This window comes from Sciurus carolinensis, chromosome 1 (assembly GCF_902686445.1).
Source record: "Sciurus carolinensis chromosome 1, mSciCar1.2, whole genome shotgun sequence".
NCBI lineage: Eukaryota > Metazoa > Chordata > Mammalia > Rodentia > Sciuridae > Sciurus > Sciurus carolinensis.
In genome coordinates, this window is record NC_062213.1 from 106,368,375 (window position 1) to 106,395,871 (window position 27,497).

The 27,497-nt window shown below is 43.6% G+C and overlaps 1 protein-coding gene across 1 annotated transcript in view; it reads left to right on the forward strand.

Annotated features, from left to right (window-relative positions):
* Ngf (nerve growth factor) overlaps window positions 1-25,700 on the forward strand; it is a 48,390-nt gene extending 22,690 nt beyond the window's left edge. The window contains exons 2-3 of the mRNA XM_047516637.1: window positions 20,252-20,375; window positions 24,829-25,700. Of these exons, the coding sequence (XP_047372593.1) occupies window positions 24,841-25,566 (726 nt within the window). The 5' untranslated portion in view covers window positions 20,252-20,375; window positions 24,829-24,840 and the 3' untranslated portion in view covers window positions 25,567-25,700. The remainder of the gene's footprint in view (window positions 1-20,251; window positions 20,376-24,828) is intronic.
* The last annotated feature ends 1,797 nt before the right edge of the window (window positions 25,701-27,497 follow it).

A 27,497-nucleotide genomic window follows, 5' to 3' on the forward strand; every position in this document is an offset into this window, starting at 1 on the left:
CAGTTTCCACTCAGCTCTCACCTCCTACGACTCTGCTGCAGCCACGAGACCTGTTTGCCATATTCAGCCACATATGTACCTGCCTCAGGGACTTCACACTGGCCATCATCTGCCTAGAATGTTCTTCCACCTTTCTGCATAGGTCTTTCCCACACTTCAGTTCTGTCTTGCTGGTCATCACCTCATCAAAAAGTCCTTCCCTAACCAAACTAGCCTTCCCCGACTTAAAATTCCAAGTTGCTTACCATGCTTTGTTTTTTCCAGCACTTATCAGCAACTGGTATTTTATTGGCTGTTTTTTCATTTTGTAGAGAACTTCTCTATTCTGTTCATAACTGAATCCCCAGTCTCTAAAATGATGCCTTGTCCTATAGTAGGTGCTAAAAGAGTGACTAACAATGAACTTTATTTTATTTTATTTTGTACCAGGGATTGAACTCAGGGGCACTTAACTGAGCCACATTCCCACCCTTTTTTAATTTTTCATTTTGAGATAGGGTCTCACTAAGTGGCTCAGGGTCTCATTATTGCTGAGGCTGGCTTTGAACTTGTGATCCTCCTGCCTCAGTCTCCCCAGCTGCTGGGATTACAGGTGTGCACCACCATGCCCCACAACAATGCACTGTCATTCCGTACTTGCTGGGTTGTGTGGGTGCTTGTCTATTGCTCCTGCTAGGCCAGTCTTTTTCACCTTGTCATCCCTGCAGTTCTGAGCATGGTGCACCTGCATGGCACAGGTACTCCTTATCTATGTACTGAATTAACCTGAATGATTTCCAAGCACTAACCACAATGCATTTTTGAGTTCAGTCAAGTTCATATTATCAGCCAGAAGCATTGCGCCCCAAGGATTTGTTCCTTTTCCTGAGAGAGCACCAGCATTGCATTAGAACTTAGGCGGCAACACTTGGAAGAAAACAACACAGAGCTTTGTGTGATGGAGAAAATAGGGTGGTGTAGTCACAGTCAGGACCGTTCACAGAGACCTTTGCCAGGCCTGAGTGTGCAGAGCCAAGCTGTGGGGAAAGCAGTAGAAGCAAATGTAACCAAAGGGTTCATCTGGTCTCAGCCACTAAGGTCATGGGTCTGTCCTGGAGGGGAGGTTTATACCATTTGTCTGCCAAAGAACCATGTAGACAAACCACAGTGACTCAGACACACCAAAATTTTTGCTCCTGTCTGATTCTGCTACACTTCTACAGACCCAGACAACTTTGTTCCTTGACTTTGGAATCACATCCATTTGTTTGAGTAATGGACTGGGGTCTTTCCGTCATGCCATCCTCAAGACACACCCCAGTCCCCAATGGAGGGAGGCTGTGCTACCCTGAGTCTTCCCAACAGCCAGTTTCCTTAGAAGGAATCCAGGTGCATCCCGAGCTGTACAAAATTCAGGGCTGTAAGTGGGGCTAGAACATGGCACTGTATACTACGAATCATTTACAAATCTATCTTAAAAACAAAGCTACTTGCAAGAGTGGATTCAGCTCTGCCTTCTACTATTTCCTCAGGCTCACATGTTTAAGTAGAAATAATTCACAAAAGGTGTCATTGTCTACTTATATTTTCTCCTGATGGCAATAGAATGTGACTCAACTCCCCAGGCCATCATCAGTTATTTTTAGGCCACTTTGTCTTTTAATAAAAATCTTTTGGCAACTGGAAGACTCATTTAAAAAGTTGATCAGAAAAAGAAAAACAATTGTACATTTAAAAGCTATATGAAACCAATGGAGTAAAAGCTTTATTAAGGTAAAGAAACTTAATATGATGGGTATTTTTGCTTTTACCTTTTTAGTGGGTTAGTGCCGAAAAATGATTCTTATCTTTGGAAATGATGCCAGAAAACCTACTAAAATCAAAGCCAGTGCAGGTTTACAGAAAAGCAAACAGCAGCTGTCTCAGATCATCCAGGGGTCTGGGGCCAGCCGTCTGCTGAGAACTCATCAAACCCAATCGAGCAGTTCAGGGTTCCAGACATCTAAAAAATAAAAGTATAAGTCCATTGGGAATAGTAAGAAAAGACTCATCCAGATTTTTTAAAAAAATGCATCCAAGGCCCAAACCTATTACAACAGACCAAAGCAGGACTCTCCAAACCAGAGTTGCAAGGAGGTCACTTCCAAAAGCTGTTTAAGTGAAACATAAAGCGTATCTGGATCTTTCCTTTACACCGGGCTCACTTACAGAACTTGACCCTGTCTCTGGAAAATCCCCAAGTCACAATTTCACAACTGTTAACACTTGTTTTCAAAGCACTGGTCAATTCAAGAAACCATGTTCCTTGGATGGTTTGACTATTCTCATGAATTTCTTGGTATATGGATTCACATATATGTTGTCAAATTTTTAGTTTAAAATATTAATAATAATGTTTCCATGGTGAAATAAGTTTGACCTCAAGCATCTTCTAAGAGAGCCCCAGTGCCTACTGACACGTGGAAAGCTAAGTACAGAAAGCTGTTTCTAACCCAACAGTTCCCAAATGTGCTTAACCATGGAACCTTTGTTTCACCAAACCTCTTTTGACATCCCAAGGGTGGGAAGCACTGCATTCAACATTCCAGTGACTTCAAGGCCAAGATCAAGGCCCACTTCCTATAGAGATCATTCATTCTCTTAGTAAGTGTACATTTGTTAGCTAGCTTCTGTAGGTCAGGCTTTGCCTAGATACAGAGGCAAATACAAAGAAGAAAGTGTCTAGATTACAGCATGCTGGTAGTATCAACGTAATGGAAGAGATAAACGTACATAAATATCAGCATTTTTGTGTGAGACAGGCCTCTCTGAACTCCTTCATTACTGACAGTTCATATATAATAATTTACAACCCACATTGTTCAGTAAATATTTCCTGTGTACTTGTCTTATTTCCCCCTGTATATTTTATTACTAAAGATAAGACTCATACCTTATAATTGCCTAGTTTTATCTATAGTACCTAGCGTGGGATTAGACACCTAGTAGTTCATCTAGTGTACACTGGTTGATTGGTTAAAGACTAGGTGATTCTTTGACTCCTTTTTAGTTTTGTAATTCTAAGACTCTTTCTCAAATATTAGTCCAATCTAATGCCTACAAAATTATGGTGAACCACAAAAGTAATTAATATTCATTAGTACTAGTTTTCTAGGGATTGTCTTAATGCCACAGAAGTAACAAATTTCATGCACACCGCCTCTCCCAGTGACAAGTCACAGTGAATGAAAACAGTTCACTCTGCTTATGGACTCAGCTTAAGTGTTACAACTTAAAACTTAGTGATTTGACCTTGTAATCGGAGAACAGCCAAGTTTCTGATTTTACATATGGGCATCCTGGGAATCAAGTGAATGTTTAACTATTCATCGTAGAATTTAATACAGCTTAGGGTTAGCCACAATTGGTAACACTTGGGGAGTTGTTAATTTCTTGCTGGCAATTTCACTGTAAACTCCCTTCATAAATTTCAGATTTAAACTTGGCGTTGTCATCCGGATTTTATGCATATCTGTTTGATTTACATATGCTGAGTGGTTCCTAACTGTATGACCAGTAAATAGACAGCACCTCTGATGCTTTAAGTATTTAAGAATTCTCTAGAGCCACAGCAACTTAATTTCATAAATGAACAAGAAAGTGAATTTGGTGAAGATGAGTTGTGTTGAGTTCTACAATGATGTGTCAGGGTTTCTAAATCTTTGTGCTAGTTATGTTTTGGCCAGATGGTTTTTTGTTGTTGTTGTTGTTATTGTTGTTTTGTTTTGTTTTGTTTGTGATGGGACATGCCCTGGGCCTTATAGTCAGTTTGCAGTATCCCTTAGCCTCTACTCACTAGATGCTAATAGCAACCCCTCCTACCCACCTATAACACCAAAAAATGTTCCAGATATTGCCAGATGTCCCTGGGGTAGAGGTGATAATGGGAGAAACCTCCCCTGGTAGAGAACCACTGATACTAAAAGAACTTCTGGTGGCTAAAGTCAGTTCTAGATTAACAGTAACTAATTTTTACATTTTATGAACCATTAGTTAGTAAGTGCTCAGAGAATGGAAAGCAATGCTTATTGTGCTTTGGAACTAGATAACTATTCCCTTTCTATCCTATGTAGCTTAAGAGAAGTTATCTATTGTCTCAGAATCTTAGTTTCCCTATTGGTACAAGAAGAGGAATACCTATCCACATGTGGGCACCAGCAGAAAAGGTCCATACCCTGAAAATCTGCTAGTATTATGCCAGGCAAGTAGCAGGCATGTATTAAATATCCCTAGTTCCCTGCCTCTTCCTGCTTCCATTCCCCTCCTCCGTCGCCCCTTTTCCCAATGTCTAAGACAAACATAACCAAATTATAAGCACTACAAATGGCTTGGTGGTTTCTTTCTATTTTTTTCTTTCTATAGCACAGACAATCAGGAACTGACATATCTAAACCTTATGTGAGCTTTGGAGTACAGACCAGCATCAGTCAACAATAGATAAAAAAGAATCTGAGTCCTCAACCCTCCCCTTCATGCCCAAGAATTTCCAAATACGGGGAATGCATCCACACGTCCACACATAGGAAATCAACCATTCATCAGTTTTCTCATTCCGTGTTCAATACAAGATTCTAATGACTAGACAAAGCGGCTGCTCCCCGCAGGTCGATGGAGTCTTGCCCTAGCACCCATCCTCAGCCATCAAACAGACCCTGTCACTTCCTCAGCTACACTACATGAGCTTCTGCAAAATCAAACAGCCCAGTTTAGGCACCGTGGAGAGAAGGCTAACATGAAGATGTATTTGGTGTAGTCCTAGACCTCAGGGGTTTACAGAGAGGACATATGGAAAGGCTTATGAATCTTATTTTCATTATAAAGGCATTATAACAACATCAGGAGCCACTCGGAGAATGAGGGAGAGAGGAAGGGGATCACCCAAAGTTCTAACACTCATTGCAACTGTTTTCATTTATGTATTTACTTCCCGGCCTCGTTCCCACACATGTGATTTCCCTTGGCTACAGTGATTCGACACACATCCTCTTCTCACCTGTCCCCCACACCCATCTTGCACTAGATCCAAGCATTGCCCTTTATCCCTATTGTCATCTCAGTTTTCATATTTAATAGCTGCAGAGAAGTTCTGGAAAAAGATTTCCCCAAAGTAATCAATTAACTATTCCTTTATTGATGAATACTTGCCTTCTGAATTTGCACTTATACATCATTTGGTGTCACATGGGGCAGGGGATACATAAGTATAGCTTTTTCCGTCTCAGAGTCATTTTCTTTAGGACAGAATCTCAAAATTAATCTCATGGAATTAATAGGTAAAACTATGAACATATCATGGTTTTAAGTATAGCATTGTCAAATTACTTCAAAATACCTTATTTTGCTATAAAAGTATTCATGGATCATTACCAAATATTTAGAAGATACTGAAAAGTATAAAGTCTAAAACAACCACTCATAATCCTTTAATTCAACTACTACTGTATTTTGTTCCAGTCTTTTCTCCCTGTGTCTGTCTTTAATGTATCTATCTAAAATTCATTATATTATAATATTATCAAGACTTGCCTTCTTAAATGAGCAGTTACACAGGGTAGAAGAATAATTCTAGTTTGCATAATTAAAGGGTCTCTCTAGGCATGGTGGTACACTCCTGTAATCCCAGTGGCTCAGGAGGCTGAGGCAGGAGGATCACAAGTTTGAGGCCAGCCTCAGCAACTTAGCAAGACCTTAAGTAACTTAGTGAAACCCTGTCTCAAAATAAAAAATGAAAAGGGCTGGGTATGCCACTCAGTGGTTAAGTGCCCCTGGGTTCAATCCCTAGTACCTAAATAAAAAAATAATAGGCATCCTTAGCATGCAAAGGGTAGGTGGTTGCAGAATACCTGATTGCTTCCGTACACCCAGCAGCCTTCTCCACCCTGATCTGTTACAGGTCATCTCTCTGCCCTCCCTGCCAACAGAACTCAGTTCCCTAGCAGTCTATCCAATGGAGCCTGACTGTTCTCACACAGGGGCAGCATTCTAAAGTCAGTGCCAGAGAGATCTAAGTGGCACCAAAGGCACCTTGAAAACCCCTTACAAAGGAACGCACTGGAGAATAGCTTAGTGCTTCTCTAAAGTCCTACCAGCTCATTTTTCCTCCATCACGGGAACAGGTTACTCTTCTTCCATTAAGCACCTGTTGGAGTAGCTAGTTTGAAAAAGACCATATTGCTTTTTGGGGGGGCAGGGGGTAGACACTGGGGATTGAACTTAGGGACACTCGGCCACAGAGCCACATCCCCAGGCCTATTTTGTATTTTATTTAGAGACAGGGTCTCACTTGAGTTGCTTTGGCTGAGGCTGGCTTTGAGCTCTAGACCCACCTTGCTCAGCCTCCCAAGTCACTGGAATTACAGGCGTGCGCCACTGTGCCCAGATACCATTTTGCTTTGAAAATACAAATCTTTCACATCAATATCACCTAGAATGAAAGTTCAGTGGGAATCAACTCTGACTGAAGTAGGAATGTTGTAGACACACATATTTGCCCATTCAAGTCTCCACCTCACACGATCATTTGAGGATTGCCATGTGGAATCACCTGCACTCTTTAAATTGTTGTTCGTTCTCTGTTTCTCACTTCTTTCCTTTCTTCCCTCTTTCACTTCCTCCTTCTTGCCTTCTTTCCTCCTTCCCTTTTCAAAAAGTTTCTTTTTTCTGATTGCGTATAATTGAATCAACATGTTTAAAACTCCTGTAACAAGAACCATTACATCCTGAACTGAGCACTGTTCACAGTGGAGAATTGTGCCACAACGGCAGCCCACTCCTGCTGCTGAATGTCTTTATGCAGTCGAGGTAGCACCTGCCCCTCTTCCAGCTCTTCTCGTTCATCCCTGTGTCGTTTCCTGCAATGGTGGGGAACAGCTCTTCTCCCTCGCCCTGTGAAAGCTGTCCTGAATTGTAACACCCCTACTTCTAGACATTTTTGTTTCGGGGTGGTTTCCAGAAGCCTCACCTTCCTGGTTCATTGTTAACACTCACCACACTGGGGAACAGAAGGACGGGGGACTTGGGCAGAGGCTGTGGTTCCCTTAGCCCGTGCACCCTCTGAGGGAGCAGCTGCGACAGGGAAATGAAAGGGCAGTGGCACCGAGGAGCAGTGGAAGCACATCCCTAAGACGGCCTCTCTGCAGCCCCAGCTTCAGAAGGCTGCATCCCAGATTTATGGATGGCACCTGGTGAAGCAATGATGCAAACACAATGTGAAATCCAAGTACATCATCATCTATCTGTGTTTGGATTTGGTTTGGGGTTTTATTAATGACGGTGGATTTGATTAAACAAAGTTTACACAGTAACTAAATCCAGCTGGATCCAAGCATCAATGGGAAACCCCAATTCCCCTGATGTTGTCCTTTTGTCCTTTCCACTCATGATTTCTTTCCAAAGCATTTTCTCCGAATCTGATAATGGTGAAGTCATACAATCTCATTTATTTGGAGGGCCAGTGTGGCACGCCCAGCCCCGAGGCCCTGCGGTGAAGGACTTTTGTGTCGGGGATGCTGTGTGCCTGGATTGTGGCCTTGTCCGCACTTACATGATGAAATCACTCCATCGTTCTGCCAAGGCAATGTTACCATTGGGTTTGGGTGCGGATTTGGAATTTTTCTAACAGAAACCATATTCTAATAGATCGCTAATTGAAATATCATCAGGATTGTCTTGTAAGGTTACTAGAAGCCAGTTCAATGAAATTTGGGTCCTTTGGTGGAGTTATTGCTTATTTTAAATGATGAAGATTACCTGCTGCTTGGGCCTTTTCTCTGGGGAAATTCAGGAAGCATATCTCACCGGTCCTGGCTGAGGACTGTGGGCCTGTTTGTGATTTGTGAAGTGATTTCTTCCTCTCACCAAAGCTGGATTGAAGTCATCTTCAAAATCTTTTTTTCAGTCTGTCTCCTTCTCCCATTGCTCCTTGTCTCGGGGCTTCTCTCTTGGGCTGCCTTCCCTCCTGCTGCTACTGCCTGGATCTCTTTCTCTACCCTCCTTGTGTTTTTCCCACTCCCCTCTAATGTTTTCTTGACCTCTGTCTCTCCTCTCATCTACTGTCCTTGCCCTCTTTCTCCCATTGTCCTCCTAAGTTGCTTCTTACTGTAACTCCATCTTCCTCTTCCAACTTTCTCATTGTGCCTCTATGATGATATCACGTCTCCTAAGGGTAAGGCAAATCCCAGCTCACCAGTTTCTCCCAATGCCTGCAGGCGTTGGGTTGTTCTGATTCCTCTGATCAGGACTCAATCATTCCTGCCACAACACTCATCAAGTTTCAAACTGATGGGAAATGAGATAGGCATTCCTGCCTGTGTCCCTGACCTGGGCTTAGCCCCAGCCTGGTCCCTAATTGGAGTCAGCAGACCCAGCACCATAGCCAATGTCAGTGCCAGCATTAGTCAGATCCCCCATGGTGCCAGGTGGGGACTGAGCCAAGCAGCATAATTAATAGCCAGTGTGCGCCCTTCTGATGTATCTGCCAAAATGTCACTATTACCCTGTAGTGACAGCCATTGCTCACTGGTATGGAGCCCTTTTTTTGATTTTCACCTTGATACTCACTATTCTGGAGAATCTAAAACAAGATAGTGAGCTGAACTCTTTTAAAGAGTTTCTAGAGACAATAGGCTGGTGGGCTAGAGGAACTTCCAGATTTTTACACCAGTGCTTGTAGTGAAAATCGCCAGTCTGCTGTACACACAGCTGCATGAGTCCTACCATTAAAGCAATTACTTAATTCAATATGAAGATATTTTCTCTTCTGGTTAGGTAGCCTGTATGTTTTATGTATATATAAACTCAACTCCCTTCTTTGCCTTGTGATTTACTTCTTTACTTCTATACATGATGCACTCTCACCTAAGAATGTGAAGCCTGGACAATTAAATCCTGACTAACTGCTGCAGATTTGGGGAAGTCAACAAGTCACAAATTAAACCCACCACCAAAAGTCCATCCATCTCTCCATCTGTTTGCATTTCTGTTCAGTGTTTTTGCTTTCCACTCGCCCCTCAAACCCAAGTCATTGCTTGGCATTTTCTTGTTTTAGAAAGTGACAAACAGAGAAAGCAGAGAAAACACTGTATGTTTTGGACTAAAAATGAAATCATTAGGGTAAGTTTCTATTCTTGTCGCCTGGAATTCTACTCTGGTTCTGATTAAGTTCAACAAAGATATTATATTCAATGCTTTCCTGTAAATGTATGAGATGGTTTGCTATTGCATGTCCATGAATGGAAATATTAACAGACTACACTTGGCTCCATCAGCCTCTGGCTTTGTCTTCACACCCAAAAAGCCAACCAATAGAGAGTCACATCCCCAGCCCAGAGTGAGTAGCTCCTGACTTGCTTGTGGTTTTTCTTCACAATCTCAGAAATAGGATCTTATCCAGAAAATGTACGAGAGTAAATGGAATAGCCACACTCTAATTTCTATAAAGTGATCAGTAAAGAGCAACTGAGTATTTGTAAGCCACTGCCTTCTATGTTACATTTCTATCAGAATAGTGGGTCCTCCCAAAACTGTTTCTAGGTGAGTGGAGTATTTCCATGAGGAGGAAATAAGGTGTCTGGGCTCCCTAGAGATTATAAACAAGGAAAGATTCATGACAGATAAATGGAACAGTCAAGGTATTTTATAGACTAGAAAATCTGCAGCAGAAATTTTTTAAAGTAATTAGGTAAATTCAAGAATAGAAAATATGCAGAATCCCACCTATATGTTATCCTTATCATAGAAGCAAAAATTGACACTCAGTTCAAAACACAAAGGGCAAAACTGTTACTCCTTTGAATTGGTTAGATGTGTGAATCTTCAGAGTAGGGTAGGAACAGATCACAGAGCTAGAGATCTGGGCTCTTGCCATCATAACTCATCCACTAGACCATGTAAACTCATACTTCTGTAAAATGGAGATAATACTCACCTCAGAAGATTATTAACAAGCATTTTAAAAGACAGTATATAGAAAGCCCTTAGTATAGTGTCTGGCATGTTTTTTAAATTATTAGTGGTAGTAGTTATTTTGACTTTTAGCCCAGCTTATGCTGGTGAAACATTGAACATATTTTAACACATCACATTGCATTACCTTTAATTTTACACCTAAAATACCAGTAACTCTATCCTTATCAATTAAGCCATAGGCCTAAGGAAACTCTTCTTCTGGAAACTTCTATCCCATTCCTGTGCTTTCTTCCCACAAGCCCAAACTCAAACTCAGTTTTTGTATACTCACCCTAGTACCCCAGAAGGCAGGAGTACCCTACTCAGTCTGAACAAGTAAGTGGCAGAAAGAAGCAAGTCGACCAGACCTCCTCCTGGGATAGCTGGCTGGCCACTTCTCCCTCTGGGGTAGGAGGGCCAGGAGAGAGCCATATTTAGGACCTGACCTTTAACTCTCAGGGACTTCCCTTCTGACAAGTGCGAGCCAATCACTGCCATGGGACTGGACATTCTGGAGCCTGAAGGGAGTGGTCAAGGAGAGCTTTCCCTCTCTGCAAAGCCCTAAGCACAAAGTCCATTTGTCTTTAGATATGAATAAATGGAAAAACTCAAAATGGTCTGCAAAAAATCATGTACTTCTGCTTAATACATTACATCAGGCAAAGGGAAGAACCTGCCTCACTTTGGAGGGCCAAGGTACATAATTCTTTATTTGCTTTTTAATTTATGTGTGTGCATGCATCTGTATTATAAATGTCCCTGTGACAGTAATGGATATTAATCTTTTGAGATAATTCTAAGAATTATCAAGGTCTAAACTGAAAAGTGTCATCAATATTGTGTATATCCATTAAAAATACAATAACAAAACAAAAATCTCAGGAGAAAAAGAAAAAAACACCTTCTAGAATGAGGCTGGAAAATAATATGATGGAATATATAGGAAATCATGAAAATTTGTCTACACCTAGCTCTATTCATCACTCAGTTTGGATTTACATGGATTTAAACAATTCATTGAACTACTCTAGAAGATTCTTCATGACCTCCAGTTTGGCTCTCTTCTGCCTCTGGTGATTTTTCTGATGGCTGAAGAGGAGGCCATGGGGAACAGTGGTCAGACCTCAGTGGCTCAAAAAGTTTCTTTAATATTTTGGAGAAGGTGGTGGTGATACTAATGGTGGAGGTGGTATTGATGGTGGCAGTGGTACTACTGATGGTGAAATGGTGGAAGTGGCCATGCTGGTGCCGGCGATGGGTGGTGATTGGACGGCGGTGATGAGGAAGCACTGGGGTGATGGTGGTGGTATTACCAGGCTGGTGATGGCCCTGTTGATGGCTGCAGTGGTGGTGGTGATAGCAGTGGCGGTGATTGTTGGAAATAATGGCGCCATGCTCCTTGGATCTAAATGAGAGACTTGTACACATGCCATAAAGATTTCAGAAGTGGGGAGAGAAAAGAGAAGCACACAGGTCTTAGGACTTGATGAACACAAGTGCAGAGAACGTTTGGCACTGTCCTCTGCCCATTACCACTGCACATGCCTTTTGGGGTGCTTCCTCTCAGGGACAACACAAGCAAAGCAAACATGCTTTGGTGGTTATACACTATTCTACTGGTTGTAAAATTTGGGGGTTTGGATTGTTTTATTTTGTTTTCATTTGGTTTTGCTTTTCAATCCTCAAAAAGTTTTAATCAATATTTTGGAAATATGAAAAGCAGTTCTATGGAAAGAAGGAAAAATAGCAACAGTTCAAAAGAAAGCAGGAGCTAAAAGTCCTGGACACAGGCGGGTGGATATGATGGAGGGAGACAGCAAAGGCCTTCTTACACAAACTAACCAAAACCTCTGGGTTAGGCAAAGCTTACAAATAACTGAGGCCTGCTGGACAGGGTGGCACATGCCTGTACTCCCAGTGACTCTGGAAGCTGAGGCAGGAGAATAGCAAGTTCAAGGCCTGACTGGGCAACTTAGCGAGACCCTTTCTCAGAATAAAATTAAAAGGGCCTGAGGGCACTGTTCAGTAGTACAGTGCTCACCTCGCATGAAGGTTCCAGGTTCAGTCCTCAACACGCAAAGCAATATTAATAATAGTAATAACAATAACTCAGGCCATCGCACAGTCCCACAGATGGGCCAGTGTCCCTAGAACCAAAGATGAGAGCTGAAGCCTGGCACAGTGACTGGACTCAGAGGGAGCTGGACAGTCAATTGCCTACCTTCCCAAGGGCAAAGATTGACACTCTTTAGACCAGAAATGACAGAACAAGTCCCTGGAAGGCCTTTGAGGTGCAGACCCCTTATAGACAGGGGCCTGGTGCCAGGAACTCGACTGACTCACAAGGAAAGGAGCAAAATGCTAACAAATGGTTTTCATTATCATTGTGCAGTCTCCACCCTCGTTCTGTATGTGTGTGCTGTGTTTCTTTCTTTCTTTCTTTTTTATCTTCTTGTGGCTTGTAACTAAACAATGAGGTGATTGCCATCCCAGTGGATTGTGTAACGTAACCAGCAGCCGGGTGGGAGCACAGCCTCCTCCAAATAATTCTGGACAAGAAAAATAAGCAAGCTGGAATAAGGAGGGATTTGTTTTGCACAACACCTGTGTACACTTTTTAGTGCTTGCAAAGAAAGCAGAATGGGGGTCTGTATCTTGGCAGCACACCTGTCAACCCACCAATGTGGTATTTTCCTGCTTAAGTACAACCCCACAGCACCAAAGTAAAGGGAGGCTCTTCCTGCTATCCACGTGTGTGAATTGGAACCTCTTACCATTTCTCAATATGATAAAATGATTTACACAGTTGAATAAACTGGCACAACTTCATGAAGTGTTTTCAATCCTGTTCAATAAATATTCATCAAATGCCTACTCTGGGACAGTCCTATGTATGAAAAAAATATATGTATATATATGTTCATATATATATATATAATACACCTAAAACCTCAAGAAGTTATTAATCCAGCAGGACCCTAAATTTGTATCAAGTCCCTTGGGTGACTAAGCATCAATTTGACCATGAGAATACCCTCCATGTCTTATTCTCCTTGTGACTCACTTTCCCTGGGAGGCAGGAATTATCCCAAGCAAAGATGCAGTTAGGGTTACCGTGACTGGTATGTCTGAGTGGTAGCTAAAGATCACAGATGGAGCTGAGCAAACCGCAGCCGTAGCTGGAGCAGCTTCCTCCTCCTGACTGCTACGTGGCTGAGAAAACGGATCATCTCAAAAGCAAGTGCTTCAGTTTGTTACTCAGCATCTTTGTTGGCAAATGATTGCAGATAATAGTCTTGCAGCTGCAGACTGAGCATTCTGCAGTTGCTGGGTCCCACTGAGCATGCGCGCAGCCAGTCATTCCAGTCACGGACCCAAAGCCGTGATTCCTTCCTGCCGGAGAGGGCCAGATGGGATCTGGGGTGGACATGAGGCATCACTTTCCCTTCTGTACCCACCGCTGCCAGTAACTCACTGCCCGATTTTGGCTGCATGTCTTTCATAATATTAATAAGAATAGCTAACATTTATGTAGTACCAACTGGGTCTACAGGACGCTGTTCTAAATGCTTCTTCTATTTAAGCCTCTCAATAAACCAGTGTGAAGGGTATAATTACTCAGATTTTTGAGAGGAGATACTGAGGTGCAGAGAGGTTAAGTCATTTACTAAGGGTCACACAGCTTATCAGTGGTTAGGCTGAGATGTAACCAGCTCTAAGTCTCAGGGGCTTGGTCAGGAAAAACAGCCACTAGGGGCCCATTACAGCTCTAATAGTTGTGTAATTATACTACATAGTTATAAGAATTTTAAAATAAATTAGTTTGTACTTTTCTGAATCTTAATCATGAAAACAGTTCCTCTTTAGAAGCAACAGACTGAGTGACAGGTTTGGGATGTGTGTGTGGGGGGGTGGGGAATTTCTTATTAACCATCCCATAATGTTCTGGATCTCTGTAGACGATTGTACTCTGTGGGTATCTTGTTAGCTCTGGAGTCAATTTCCCTGGTGCAGAACTTTTCTATTGCTCATGTTGTCATGGTCAAAGAAACCCTAAAAGGAGAAACACTAGAAGATTGGGAATATTACAAAATATAATTATATGAGAATACAGTGACTTTAGAAGGGATAGCAGGCTTTCATCTCCCCTGACCTTTCCTCCTGAGATAATGAGAGGAGTTGATGAAACTCCTTAACATAAGCTCATAAATGCCTGTCCCGAGCCCTTCATTATCGTTAACCACGCTGATGGCATTCCTACATTCCCCATTTGGGACTGGGATGGTTAAAGCCATACACAGGAAGTAGCTGAAACAGCACAAAGCCCCCTGACAAACACACATGGAAATAAATTCTTCATTTCCAGCTCTTATCTTAGCCTCAGGTTACCTAGGATTTTCATGTGCTGCATGCCTGGGCAAAGAGGAACTGAGTTATCTCTTTCATGCCTTGAGTCAGATTTTCTGGGTGTGAAATCAGCAGACAAGCCAGGAAATATCAGTGCAGAAAAGTGAGAGAGATCAAGATTCTGTGGCAGCTGTCACTCCAGAGCTGTGTGGGGTGGGAAGGAGTCCTGTATGTCCACTGTGATGTGTTTGGTGCTAGTTACTTGTGAGCCATGTCTTCTTGGATGCTGAGAGATTGTGATGCAGCGATTTATGCAGTAAAAACTGAAGTCCAGCTGCTCAAACAGAGATGGCCTCTTCTCATGGACACTTTAATGAATAAGGGTAGCTTTTTCCTGGAATCTCTACATCCAAGTCCCTTAGCTCATCCTTTATCCCTACTTAATTGAAAGATGGGCTGTCTGCCTTTTTAAAAGCTCTAGGATCTGGTGTATCTGCTAAGCCAGGATTTTTTCTGGTCTTTTTCAGGGATATGGATCTTTAGCTTGTCTTAATTTCTGAAGTTACATCTGAATTGCATTATAGACTTATGTGTTGTAACATTTCTTGACCTATTGCTTGGAAAACATACCACACACTGAGAGGAAAAGGCTAGCTCAAGAAGAGCTGAGGACATGTAATCCTACAAAGCAAATAGAATAAAGGGCTTGGATCTGAGTAACATTTGCTGGCACTGTTTTGTTTTCATTCATGTCTTCAGTCCCAGGTAGTCATCCAAGATCTGCCATGGGCTGGAGCCCTCCATAGGTGCTGTTATCATCAATGTAAACTTTGACTCAAGCCAACCTGAAAGTCCCCTTTGTTCCCAAGTACTGCCGTCTGCTCTTAGCTCCAAGCATGGGAACAACAGACCAGGAAAGACCAAAAGCAAAGCTGAAATAGATCTTTTTCTTGTGGTTTAAAGATCAGCCAGTTGGAACCGAAGCGATGTTTTCTTAGGGTCACAGAAAAGTTTGAAAAACTATTGGATTATTTTTGGCACTCAAATGTAGATTATAGATATATCATTAGTAGTACTGATGAGTTACACTACAGGGGCTGTTATTTAGCAGTACATTCTTGCAAAAATATTCTGCCCTCAACTGTTATGGACGGCTGCTTCGTGTTTAGATATCTTCTACCACATTAATGTCCTTGTAATTACCCACACTTTGAAAACCTCTCTGTGGTGTTGGCCACTACAGAGCTCATGAATTACCCCAGGCAGGTAAGCACCATGCAGATGGTGACCAGCCACACACAACAGAAGGCCACTCACATTGAGAGCAGACATTCTCATTCTAAAGCTCAAGGTCAGCCAACCACAGTGGCTTCTTCCTTGAGCTGTCTGACTCTTGGGGAAATGCTAAGAAGAGTTTGTCATTTCCCCAAGAATCTCCCAGAGTCATAGGGCCATTTCTATTCAAGGAATGTGACAGGCACTTTAGAATTGTCAGCATTGAAACATTCCGTCAAAAAAGAATAGCAGTTTTGCTGAACCTTTATATCTTCCTGAGTCCTTGGTGCCAGATGCACTATTTTCCTACTGGATATGCCAAAACCACTAAACAGTTAAAACACATCAAATCATCTCACAGTGGCCAAAATTGAATTTTTTTTCCAAAAAAAGAGCTAGTCAGCAAAACTCACAGTCTTATTCCATACTAGAAAACTTCTGATTAGGCTAAAAATTAGGAAAACAGACTTGAAACATAAAAGACTTCAAATTACTTTTCCCTTTGTGTACAGTCTCAGAGTAAGAACTCACAGAGGAGAAAATAAAGGGGAATGGTTACAGCCGTGTAAATCACAGCAATACCACCCAAAATTAATGACATCCTCAACAATGTGTTCTTAATGCCTGACATTCCAAGTGAGTTTTCCCAACTTGTAGACCTCTACCAGGTGGAAACTAAGAGAGAGGGGCGGCCACTGCCCTGGTACTTTGATGTAGTATAAGCTGCCCTAGGACTAGCCATTGCTTTGTGGAAACAAATGGAATGCATGCCCACAAATGTTTGGTATTCAAAATGTGGGCTTATTAAGACTAAGCCAGTGAAGGAGTAAAGAGAAAACTTAATTCACAAATGTCAATGATATCTAGACAGTAGGGAAGGGGCATAGCAGAGACAGGGAAAACACTTGCTAGAGTCTGCAAGCTATGTTCTCATACCTTCTTATTGCTCATAATGTGACTACATCTGCACTTTGTATTTTCTGAGATATATGAATGTCTTAATAATTTCTCTTAATTACTGGAAACCTGTCAAAGCCAATGACAAGTGTTCTCTTGATCGTGTGGAGCACAGAGTCTCAAAGCTGACTTTACATTGGGAGTTTCTAGGGAGCTTTATGAAACCCTGATGCCCAGGCAGCACTGCAGACCAATGAAATCAGGCTTACTAGAGGTGGGACCCAGGCAACAGGAGTTTGTAAAGCTCCCCAGAAGAGTTCAGTATGTGGCCAGGGTTGAGGCCCACTGCTGTAGAGGATTGGGGGATAGCACAAAGTGGGAGCCAGGGACATAAATAGAATCTTCCACCACATAGAGCACAAAGGACTCAGGATGAGGCTGATTGGCAGATTTAGCAGATTTAAATAGCTTCAGTTCGTGTCATCACTCCTCAATAATCTCTCAGAAGAAGCAGTTTCCTTGAACTTCTTCAACTACATATTGGATTCTCAATAATTTATCATTAAATTCTTGATCCAAAATATCATTGAGAAAATGAAGGGGAGACTGAGGCAATGGTCAATAGAGAGACATAGAAAGAGACTGAGTCTCAGAGGTCTTCAGAAGAACCCTCCTTCCCTCCAATGTAGCAAGTTCAGGGCAGGTCGGACAGGGGTTCTGGGGTGATCGGTCCCCAGAGCATGGTTTAGATGGTGAAAGGAACCTGTCCATGGAAAGGTACAGTCCACAGCAGCAGACTGACGGAGTCTGAATCAGACTCTTTGCCCTGGATACCTCACCTCGTGGTTGGTTGAGTTGGAGGAAGTCCAGCATAGACCCCCTAAAGCAATGGTTCTTAAGTGTACATCAGAATCATCTACAGGGCTTGTTAAACCACAGTTGTCTCATTTCTCTCCCAGAGTTTTTGATTCAGGATATCCATGACAGGGCCCAAGAATTTGCATTTCTTCCAAGATACTGTGGTATCAGTATGGACCAGACTTAGAACTATTGTTTTCAAGCGTGAGACCCAGGACAGGACAGGTTCTGGAAGAGTTACATAGACTTTAATAGTATTCCTTTGTGTCCTATAAAAAGGAACTGGAGATGGTCTTGAGATGAGCTGGGATTCATTTCCATGCATTTATCACAAGTGTGAGTGTCATCTGATTTCTTAAGTGATTACTCCATGAGAACAGACAAGGTTTTAAAAATAGATATTCATTTGGGTTGTTTGTTCCTGACGTACTCACATTAGAAATTGCTAATATTTAAATTGGATTTAATTTTAGAGCCTCAACCTTCACTAGCATGAGATTAAAAATAATAATAAGATCTTTGAAAATCATTTAGTGTTTCAGTATTCTAGGCAGGGAATTTCTCTCTCCAACAGCAAGCAACTCATACCCACAGTGAATGGGAGAAGACCAAAGGGCATTGGAGATGCTGGACAGAGACTCAAATAGAGCAGTCAGGTATCTAAGTGAGGGTAGCAGGAACCATGGTCTACACCAGGTGGCTTGGGCCAGAGGTTGCAGATAGAGGGCTAAGGAACCTGTTGTGGTTGTCCCAAGAAGGCATATCTGCCCAGGAGTTTGTGACACCCACAGCATACTCATCACAGTGGGTTTTAAATGCGTGTTCTCATGCTTGCCATTCCTCATCCCTGGATCATTTGCCATAGGAAGATTACATCTTATTCTTTATGTCCCCACAGTGACTAACACAGAACCTACAAATTTTAGTGTTTAATTGATGACATAAATGAATCCCAATATTTAGATGGGGAAAAGCATTCTTTATTCATCCAATGAGGATACAGATTAGAAACATTAACTGTCATAGAATCACAATCAGGAACAGAGGTTATCATCCCTGTCAGCTCCTTGGCCTGCAGAGGAGGAAACTCAGGGATGTTTAAAGATGCCAAGTGACTCATTCAAGAATCCGAGGGAACTGGATCAGGATGGAAGACTGTGGCATCCAGGCTTACCACCTGTAAGATTTAACCAGACACCCAGATGAAGGGTCTGTGGAGTACATGAGATTCCCCTTCCTATAAAAGGAATGATATAAATGTCCACATCTCACCCTAGAGGACCAACCATCCTTCCTCTCCTGGGCTAAATCTAACCCTAAAAGAGCATGAAAATGGATGCAACACAGAATCTCACTTTGTAAAAGAGTATTTAAGTAAGTTTTTATCCATAGGCCTAAATCCCAATTGAATATTGAAAGACTTTGTTACTTTCTGAGGAAAAAAGAAAAAAGAAAGATATTCTGAGCAGGGTAGGAAAGGAAGAGGAATGGCAACATTCCAGACCTTAATTTCATGATTTCCAGTAGCAAGGAAAACTATACCAGGGGCTCTTCCTACCTCCCCTGTTTTCAGTTCCAAGGGATTTGGGAAGCCATGAAGGTCTCTCTAGCATTTGCTTCCACCTCACAAGATGAGGGAAGTTTGACGGACGATAAGTGGTAGAGGTCCACACTGGAACTAGACAGATGGGAAGAAAATGTTTTGGAGTTGGAAAGAGACTAGACAGGAAGGATTAAGCCATCATTCTAGAACTTTCTCTTCAACAAATTCTGTGATAGAAATAATCATTCATTTATTTGTAAAATATGCCATGTTGCTCTCCTGCTTAAAGCCATCATCTCTTCTTACTGCCTTAGGATACAACCATGGCTCCTGGCTATGTTCCTGCAGACCTGGCTCTTTCTACCCCTTCAACTCATTTCCTCCATCTCTTCCCTTCGTGCTCCATTATTTCACCTTATCTCTACCTCAGAGCCTTTGCACTGGCTGTTCTTTCTGCCTGGAATGCTCTCTTCCCCATTACTTCTCATCCTTCAGCTCTCAACTTGAAGTCCACTTCCAGAGAACTCTTCACTGAGCGCTGTCTATGGTGGCCCCTGGATACACCTGCCTCTTCAGTCATACCTGCTTATTTCTTTCATGATATGCAGAATCTGAACATATTTATTTGACAAGTCTATAAGCTCCATGAGAGTAGAGGTTTTCATTTGCTATGCTCCCAGCACTAAGATCAGTGCTTACCACTACACATTTCAGGTTTACGGAGTGAAAGGAGAAAGCAGATTTCTATTATTTCTAGGAACTATTAGCTGAAGCTGAATAGGATTTTTTTCTCATCATGTCATTTCCATCGCTTCCAACTCCTAAGATTTGTATTTCAACATGGTGCTCTGTAGTTCATGTCTTATGAACTCGGGTTTATGTATGTTGTCTTATTTGCCACTGTTGCTCATCTGCATTTTCATCAAAGCATGAACTTCTTCTGATTGGTCAGGAATTTTTCTCTTGAAACACATCAGAAATAGGCTGGTCCAGAGTTGGGTCTACTACATCTGTGCATGTGAAATGTACAGAACAATTTCCATTTTGATTTGGGGTCTGCTAGAGTAGTACTCTGCTGTAGGCCTGGAAGTACCTACACAAAGTGTAAGACCGCCATGGGCTACATTCAGGCTGAACCCAAGAGCTTTGGCACAAGAGTGAGAGGCAGGTGCTTTTACAGGCCCCTGGCAAACTTGGTGGCTAGACTCTAGCTTCATCCTGGGCTCTGAACTGGTAAAATCCTAGAATTCAGGGAAATAGGACTTGTCCCTTTGGCACATCTCTGCCCCTACTTGGGCACAGGTATCCATCCCTCTGCTGGGGAATGTGGTAAGGAACCTGTCTCATGTCACCTCTCCTTCTCCACAGAGTTCTGGCCCATGGTTGTGCAGTCCAGGGGGCTGGATGGCATGCTGGACCCAAGGTCAGCTCAGCTTCTGGGCCCAATAACAGCTTTTCCAAGGGAGCAGCTTTCTGTCCGGGCCACACTGAGGTAAGTACCTGCAGCATATTTACCTCCCTAAGGTGCCTAGCTCTGGAGCTGCCAAGAGAGAAGGCCCCAAGTGACAGGGGAGTCACAGGCTAAGGAAGGGGGTCAGAGGTAAGATCAGCAGGAACCTGGAGCAGTTTCTAGCAATGCTGCAAATGTGGCCTTCCTAGCCTGTCAGGAGAGGAAGCCTCTTATGCCCTCAGGCTGGCCCCATGACTTCCAGGACTATATCAAGAGTAACAGAACCCAAGACCTCAAGTGGACAGCATCATTCAGAACCTCCACACAACTCCTCAGGCTCTCTGCACAGATGACCTTGTGAGATGGAAGGCCCATGTCATCTGGCCAGTGGAGTGGAAGGGTGGGGAAAAGTTCCAGATTGGGACACAGGCAGGCCTGGCCCTAAGTTCCTCTACCAGGTGTGTGCCTATGAATGTGTTACTTAATCTTACTGCATCTTTGTTTCTTGTTTCCTCATCTGCAAAATGGGACTAATATGGCTTACTTCCCAGGTCTGTTGTGATAGTTAGTTAAACAAATATGCCCATTATGATAATGATAATTATTATCTTATTTCATTCAAAGATGTGTTTCTGAGAATTCAAAGTCTGAACAGTAGATTCTGTTCTCAGGTGGCATACCTGTCCTGGTGGAGGCCAGTAGACACACTGGTGCCTATACTTGCTGGTGCTGTCTGGCTGCACATTTCTATCATGGGCATTTTAAATACTTCGGGATCAAATCTACATGATTCTCACATTTATCCCTGAGAGAAGTCAGTTGGTGTTTGATTCGTAGGTCTTTGTATGTGTTTGGGGAGGCACTAGATTCTTTTGAAATAATTCGCTTTCTGATGCACTCTTCAATTTGAAGTACTACATGTAATTTAATTCTGTGTACAGGTACAGGTCCCTCTCTAATAAAGATGTTTATCTACAAAGAAAAGAATCTACATGGTGCTAAACATGAGATGCCAGATGTAAAAGCAATTAAATATTTCCTTGTATCTGGATTTATAGCACCAGAAAGGCAAAAGCCTCAATCTAAACTGAAACTTCGTAGGTTGAGTGAGCACACCCCAGGACTCACCTATGTGTGAGCTCTTGGGCCTGGAATGCAGGCTGTGTGAGGGCAGTAGAAGGGGCAGGGCCTGATGGCCAAGCTGACCAGTCCAGTCCCTTCTGGGTCTCTAGACAAGGGTACACCACTGGCTCCTTTAAATAGGGTGATGGGATCAGAGCAGCGACTTAAGCAGCTACCTGGGGAAGCCAGGGTGAGAGGCATGGGAAGAAGAGAGATAAAGGTCCAGGACATTGTGTGGGAGACACGGTTCCCAAACTTGAACCAGGGACACAGAGGTGAGAATGGAAAGGGAAGGACAGTTTCAAGGAATGCTACCATAGCAGAACCAAAAGGACTAGGTGGAAGGTAAGGAGGAAAGAGCAGAGTCTGGAACAAGCTGAGCTTTGGAGCTGGGTGGCTGAAGGCAGGAAAAGGAAAATATGGAAGAGCATATTTTGAAGGATGGTGAAAGATGATCCAAAGAGAAGCTGCAAAACTACTTCATAAGTCATCAAGTGGTCCAAAATGGGACTGCTGCTGTTGAATACAGAGGAAGAAGAGGGGCGATGATAGGAAGATGGTGAGTATGAAGATTCTGGTTCTGGAGGTCTTGCACAGAGAGATGCCCTGAGGCAACCAGAGGTTCTGAACTAACTTCAAAGGAGCAATTGGGCCACAGATCCAAGTCTGGGCCTCAGCTGCACAAAAAGTTGAGCTTCATTCCTTGGAAGGAATGAACTCACCAAAGGAGACTGTAGGATATGGCAGTGGAGAACAAGGAGCAGATGTCTCTTACTTCCATTGAAACCCTAAACTTCAATCCATTTTTCTTCATTTCTCCATCCAAATTCTAGCAAGTGTTACTAATTTGGATGTAAGGGGATAAATTTCAGTTTTCTTTCTTCTTCCCTAATTCACCTGATGAAAGATAGCATGTTCTGAGAAGAAGAAATGAAAGAAGCAAAAGTTAAAGATTTGAATTAGCTGCCAACTAAATAATCAATTTTATAAGAGTTGGCTGGACATTGATCAGCAAGACCATTGGCCAACAGATCTGATGGTGGCCAAAAGCCCAGATGTGCCCCCTCCTACTCCTGGCTAATGGAAGAACTGGAGCAGATGAAACATTCTTCAAAGTAACCAAAGAGAAAAGAATTTGGTGGTTTCCTTCTTGGTATCTCACCAAAGAGCTATTTTGAGCTAAACCAAAGCATACAGCTTTAAAGTAGATTGGGAAAACAGGACATAATCCTATGCACAAAGTTAAAGAAAAAAAAAAAAAACACGACAATTGTGGAAAGAAAATCGAAGGTGAGCTCCTCTGGCCACCCCCATCCACTCTCTCCTTTATCCCTGCCGTATTCTTTTGAAGACCTACCACATACTGCACATGGCCATGGAATGCTTGATGTGCAAATCACACAGCTTTAAAACACTGTCAAGGAGTCAGACATGTGAGCAATTATCCACACCACCAAGAGAGGGTTATGCAGAATCTGCTGGGGAAGACAAGAGAGGTGCATGCTAAGGGATAGGGTAACCAACTACACAGGTGGATGTGACATGGCTCTGCCCTTCAGGACCTCACAGCCAGTGGGGAGACAGGCCCAAATACTTGCTTGCAAGAAAATTTGAGAAGGCAAACCATGTGCTGTGAAAATTTGTGAATGGAGGGAGTTCAAAGAGTAAATAACCAGCAAAGAACTGAAGAAGATAAAGTCTATGGCCACAGAGAGATGGAAATGACTCAGAATTAACACATGTTCTGTGAGCACACACTTAATCCTAACCACCACCCTGGGAAATAGTGTTTATTGTCCACCTTTTATCAACGAGGAAACAAAGGCTCAGAGGGATTAAGTGGCTTTCTTTTTGCTAACAAGTAGTTGAGCGGGATATCCAAACAAAGTTTTCTAACCCCAGATCCAATGCAGAGTTCCTTTGTTACACTGATTTAGCAGGAAAGGATGCACACACTGGCACATGCACATAGGCTAGGCTGAAGCTCAGAGTGGAAAGAGATCACCTTCAATTGGCATGACCTGAGAAGTCTTCATCAGGTGATGTCTGTGCGAGGCTGGAAAAGTGGGTAGGGAACAAAATCACCTGTAAGAGAAAGAGATGAGAAAAAGGATAGACTTGAAAATTTGGAGAATACTCTATAGGTGATGCCTCTAATTCTACCAAGAAGATCTGGGGAAGCTTCACTGAGAAGGTGGCATTTGCTATATATCCACAGGTATGAATAGGAGCTGAAGAGGAGAAGGCAAAGGTCACCCACGGAGAAGAGCTTGTTCCACCATTACTTGAGAGAATGGGAAAGATCGCTGGTGGGCAACTACCTTGCAGCATAGAGCCCTCTTGGGGACAGATAGTTTCATGCTATTTGGTCTACTCTCACATAAGAACAAGTAATACAAAGAAAAGATGTGTTTAAGAATCAAGAGAAAGGGAGGGAGAGAGGGCAGGATGGAGACTGGAAGGGCAGACTGTCTTAGTAAGGGGTCTATTTTGGATTCTATATCTGGTCCACAAAGGTTTGTGACTTTAGGCCTGTTGACTGATTTTCTATGAATCACTTTCCATACATGTGAGAGGAAGATGGTAGTTCCTAACCTGACTCGCAAATCCCTGAGAAATTAGAAGTATACATGTATAAAAACCTAAAAAACCTCACTCACCCAAAGGGGAACCATTAGCAATAGCATGTGTGTATGCATGAGGTGGTGGCTGAATAGATGCATGGACTAGGATGGCCCCAGAGTGCCATTAGTCTTTTGCCAAACATGATGCTTTGTGGATTCATAACAAGCGTTCCAAGTTACCAGATCTCAGAGCTGACCCAGTGCTGCTGTCTGAAGGGCATTTATTGCTCAGTGTTGCGGCTTCAGGACCTGTCCCCAGCAACACCTCCCAGTGCTTTCCCAGGGGAATCAAAGCTGTTGGCAGGACCAGGGCTGTCACATCCATGTCACATTCATCTTCCCCACCCCCCGCCTCCCTGGCACACATGAGCATCCTTCTTCCCGCACTCCACTGCCTCAAGCTGGCAGTTGGAGAGCTCAACAGACTCTGAAAATGATGTTCCCACGCTCACACCAAGCTACTGGGCAGGATTTCAGGGGCTCTTTCTCTTCCAAAAATAGGGTGACCACACATCCAGATTGTCTGGGTCAGCAGGGCTTATGCCTGCCACCTCCATGCAATTATTGCCAGTATCCCTTTCACCCTCAAATGTGCCCGCATTTGAATGATGGAATCCAGGGTCTCTTTATGCATAGACCACCAAGTGTAGCCTCCTGGGATCTTCTTGGAAGGTCAACCCTGAGGGACCCTGAGACTCACAATGCCTGCACTACTCCATTGAGTAACGCTGGTGTCTTTTGCATTCCAGGTGCATAGCGTAATGTCCATGTTGTTCTACACTCTGATCACAGCGTTTTTGATCGGCATACAGGCAGAACCATACACAGACAGCAATGTCCCAGCAGGAGACGCCATCCCGCAAGCTCACTGGACTAAACTTCAGCATTCCCTTGACACAGCCCTCCGCAGAGCCCGCAGCGCCCCTGCTGTGCCGATAGCTGCCCGGGTGGCAGGGCAGACCCGCAACATCACTGTGGACCCCAGACTGTTTAAGAAGCGGCGACTGCGTTCACCCCGCGTGCTGTTCAGCACCCAGCCGCCACCCGCCTCTGCGGACACTCAGGATCTGGACTTGCAGGTCGATGGCGCTGCCTCCTTCAACAGGACTCACAGGAGCAAGCGCTCATCCACCCACCCCGTTTTCCACATGGGGGAGTTCTCCGTGTGTGACAGTGTCAGCGTGTGGGTTGGAGATAAGACCACCGCCACGGACATCAAGGGCAAGGAGGTGACGGTGCTGGGAGAGGTGAACATTAACAACAGTGTATTCAAACAGTACTTTTTTGAGACCAAGTGCCGCGACCCCAATCCCGTCGACAGCGGGTGCCGGGGCATTGACTCCAAGCACTGGAACTCGTATTGTACCACGACTCACACCTTCGTCAAGGCGCTGACCACCGATGACAAGCAGGCTGCCTGGCGGTTTATCCGGATCGACACGGCCTGTGTGTGTGTGCTCAGCAGGAAGGCGGCGAGAAGAGGCTGATCCGCCTGCGGCCCCCCACCCCACCTGCCCCCTCCACACTCTCCTGGGCCCCTCCCTACCTCAACCTGTAAATTATTTTAAATTATAAGGACTGCATGGTAATTTATAGTTTATACAGTTTTAAAAATCATTATTTATTAAATTTTTGAAGCATCCCGTGTGCTGGCACCTTTTGTCCTTTTTCTCAATAAGATTTCTCCTGCAATTTTCTGGAAAATGCTGGGTGAATTGTCCCCGGCAATCTTGACCCCCTCTAAGGCCCACCACAAACACCCCCCACCACCACAGCCAGTACTGCAGCTTCAGGCAAGGATCACTGGTTTCAGATATTAGCCTAAACCAGGCATGATTAGGAAGGGAAGTCTGCTGGGGTACAACTTTGTTCTACATTCCAGCGCCAAATCTACCTAATCCTTGGATTACCTGCCCCGCGGCCTGGATCCGTGAGCCTTGATTGCTTCACTTGGGAAAGTTAATGGAGTCTCATCGGAGACAGATCAGGGCTAGGCACAGGGCTGCCCCTGACCTCAGAGAGGCCCAGACTCAGTCCTGGGGGGTCTCACTGTACAAACAGGAGGAAGCTTCCTCCAAAGACCTGTGAGACTGCTTATGTTTAGGGGGAGAGCCGCTATCTGGAAAAGTTGTAACGAAATAATCTCCCGAGACCTGTCACGGTAGATCTGATTTCATGTTAAGTTTGCCTTAGCACTGATGGCCGCTCTTCTGCTTTTCCCCAGTGGCTTCCTGCTGAAAGACTTCATTACTCCAAGAAAGCATTAGGGCCCTTTGACACTTGCCACCCACGAGCAGCCCCAGCAGCAACTTCCAGGGGCCCCTGATGTCAGTTTATAACCAGGGAAGCCAGAGACCTGTCAGGAAAGATCTTTTGAAAACATTTTATTCTTAATTGGATAATTTTCACAAGTGACCAAAGGTGGGTGGGACCATGAGACCTGTAGAGAAGTGTGGGAGTGGGGGTGAGAAAAGTCGAAGATAAATGGAATAAGAACCAATAGAGATAATCTGGGCAAGATGCAGGGGAGAGGTAAGCCATGGCAGTGAGACACAATAGACTTCTACTTCTCCTAACTGCAAAAGGGAACAGGGGGTTGTGAGGAAGGGAAGAGGCAGGGCAGAGCTGGAGAGGGAGGAAGTTATCTTCTCATCCTTACCAGCATCCCCTGCCTCCAAGATACCTAATGCCCTGGGTAGTTTCTATGGGAATTTTTTTTTTTTTTTTTTTTTTTAATGTGCTTGTGAACACTATCTCAAGAGCATCTCAGAGAAAGAGGAGATGACAGAGAAACTACAGAATCTACCGTGGAGCAGGGCTTGACCCAGCCTTATAAGCCACATTTTCCCCCAGTCAGAGCACTTACATTGGCACAGAAATTTTATTCTCCTATCCATGCCCTCTCCCCACAAGAAAGAAATGCCTACTCTGGGTTTAAGAGTCCAAATTGCCCATCTGATAAAAAAGCAAACGATTGTATTCATTTCCTCTGCCCAACCCTAACCCAATCCAAATAGGGCAATTGGAAATGCAGGGAGTTTTGGCCCGCGAACCATATGATGAGGGCAAAAGCATGATGAAATGTGCCCTTTTTTTTTTTTCCCAAAGCTACTGCAATTGGAATAAAGATTTATGTTCAAGAAACACCAACTGGAACATTCTGTGCTGAGATACTTGGTCCGATAAAGGCCTCAGGAAGGGAGCCCTCCCACTGACCTGTGTCTAAGGGTTTTACTGGGTACCGGTGCTGTCCTAGGACCCTTGCTCTTAGGACTGGACAGGCCTGTTGGGCCCTGGAGATGGGGAGAGAGGTGATGAGGGAGGCATTCAGGAAGCTCCCAGGCAGGACAGTCGTGTTTATGAACAGCTACACCAGAAGAGGCAGCACAGAGAGCTCCTCCCAGCACAGCAAGACTCT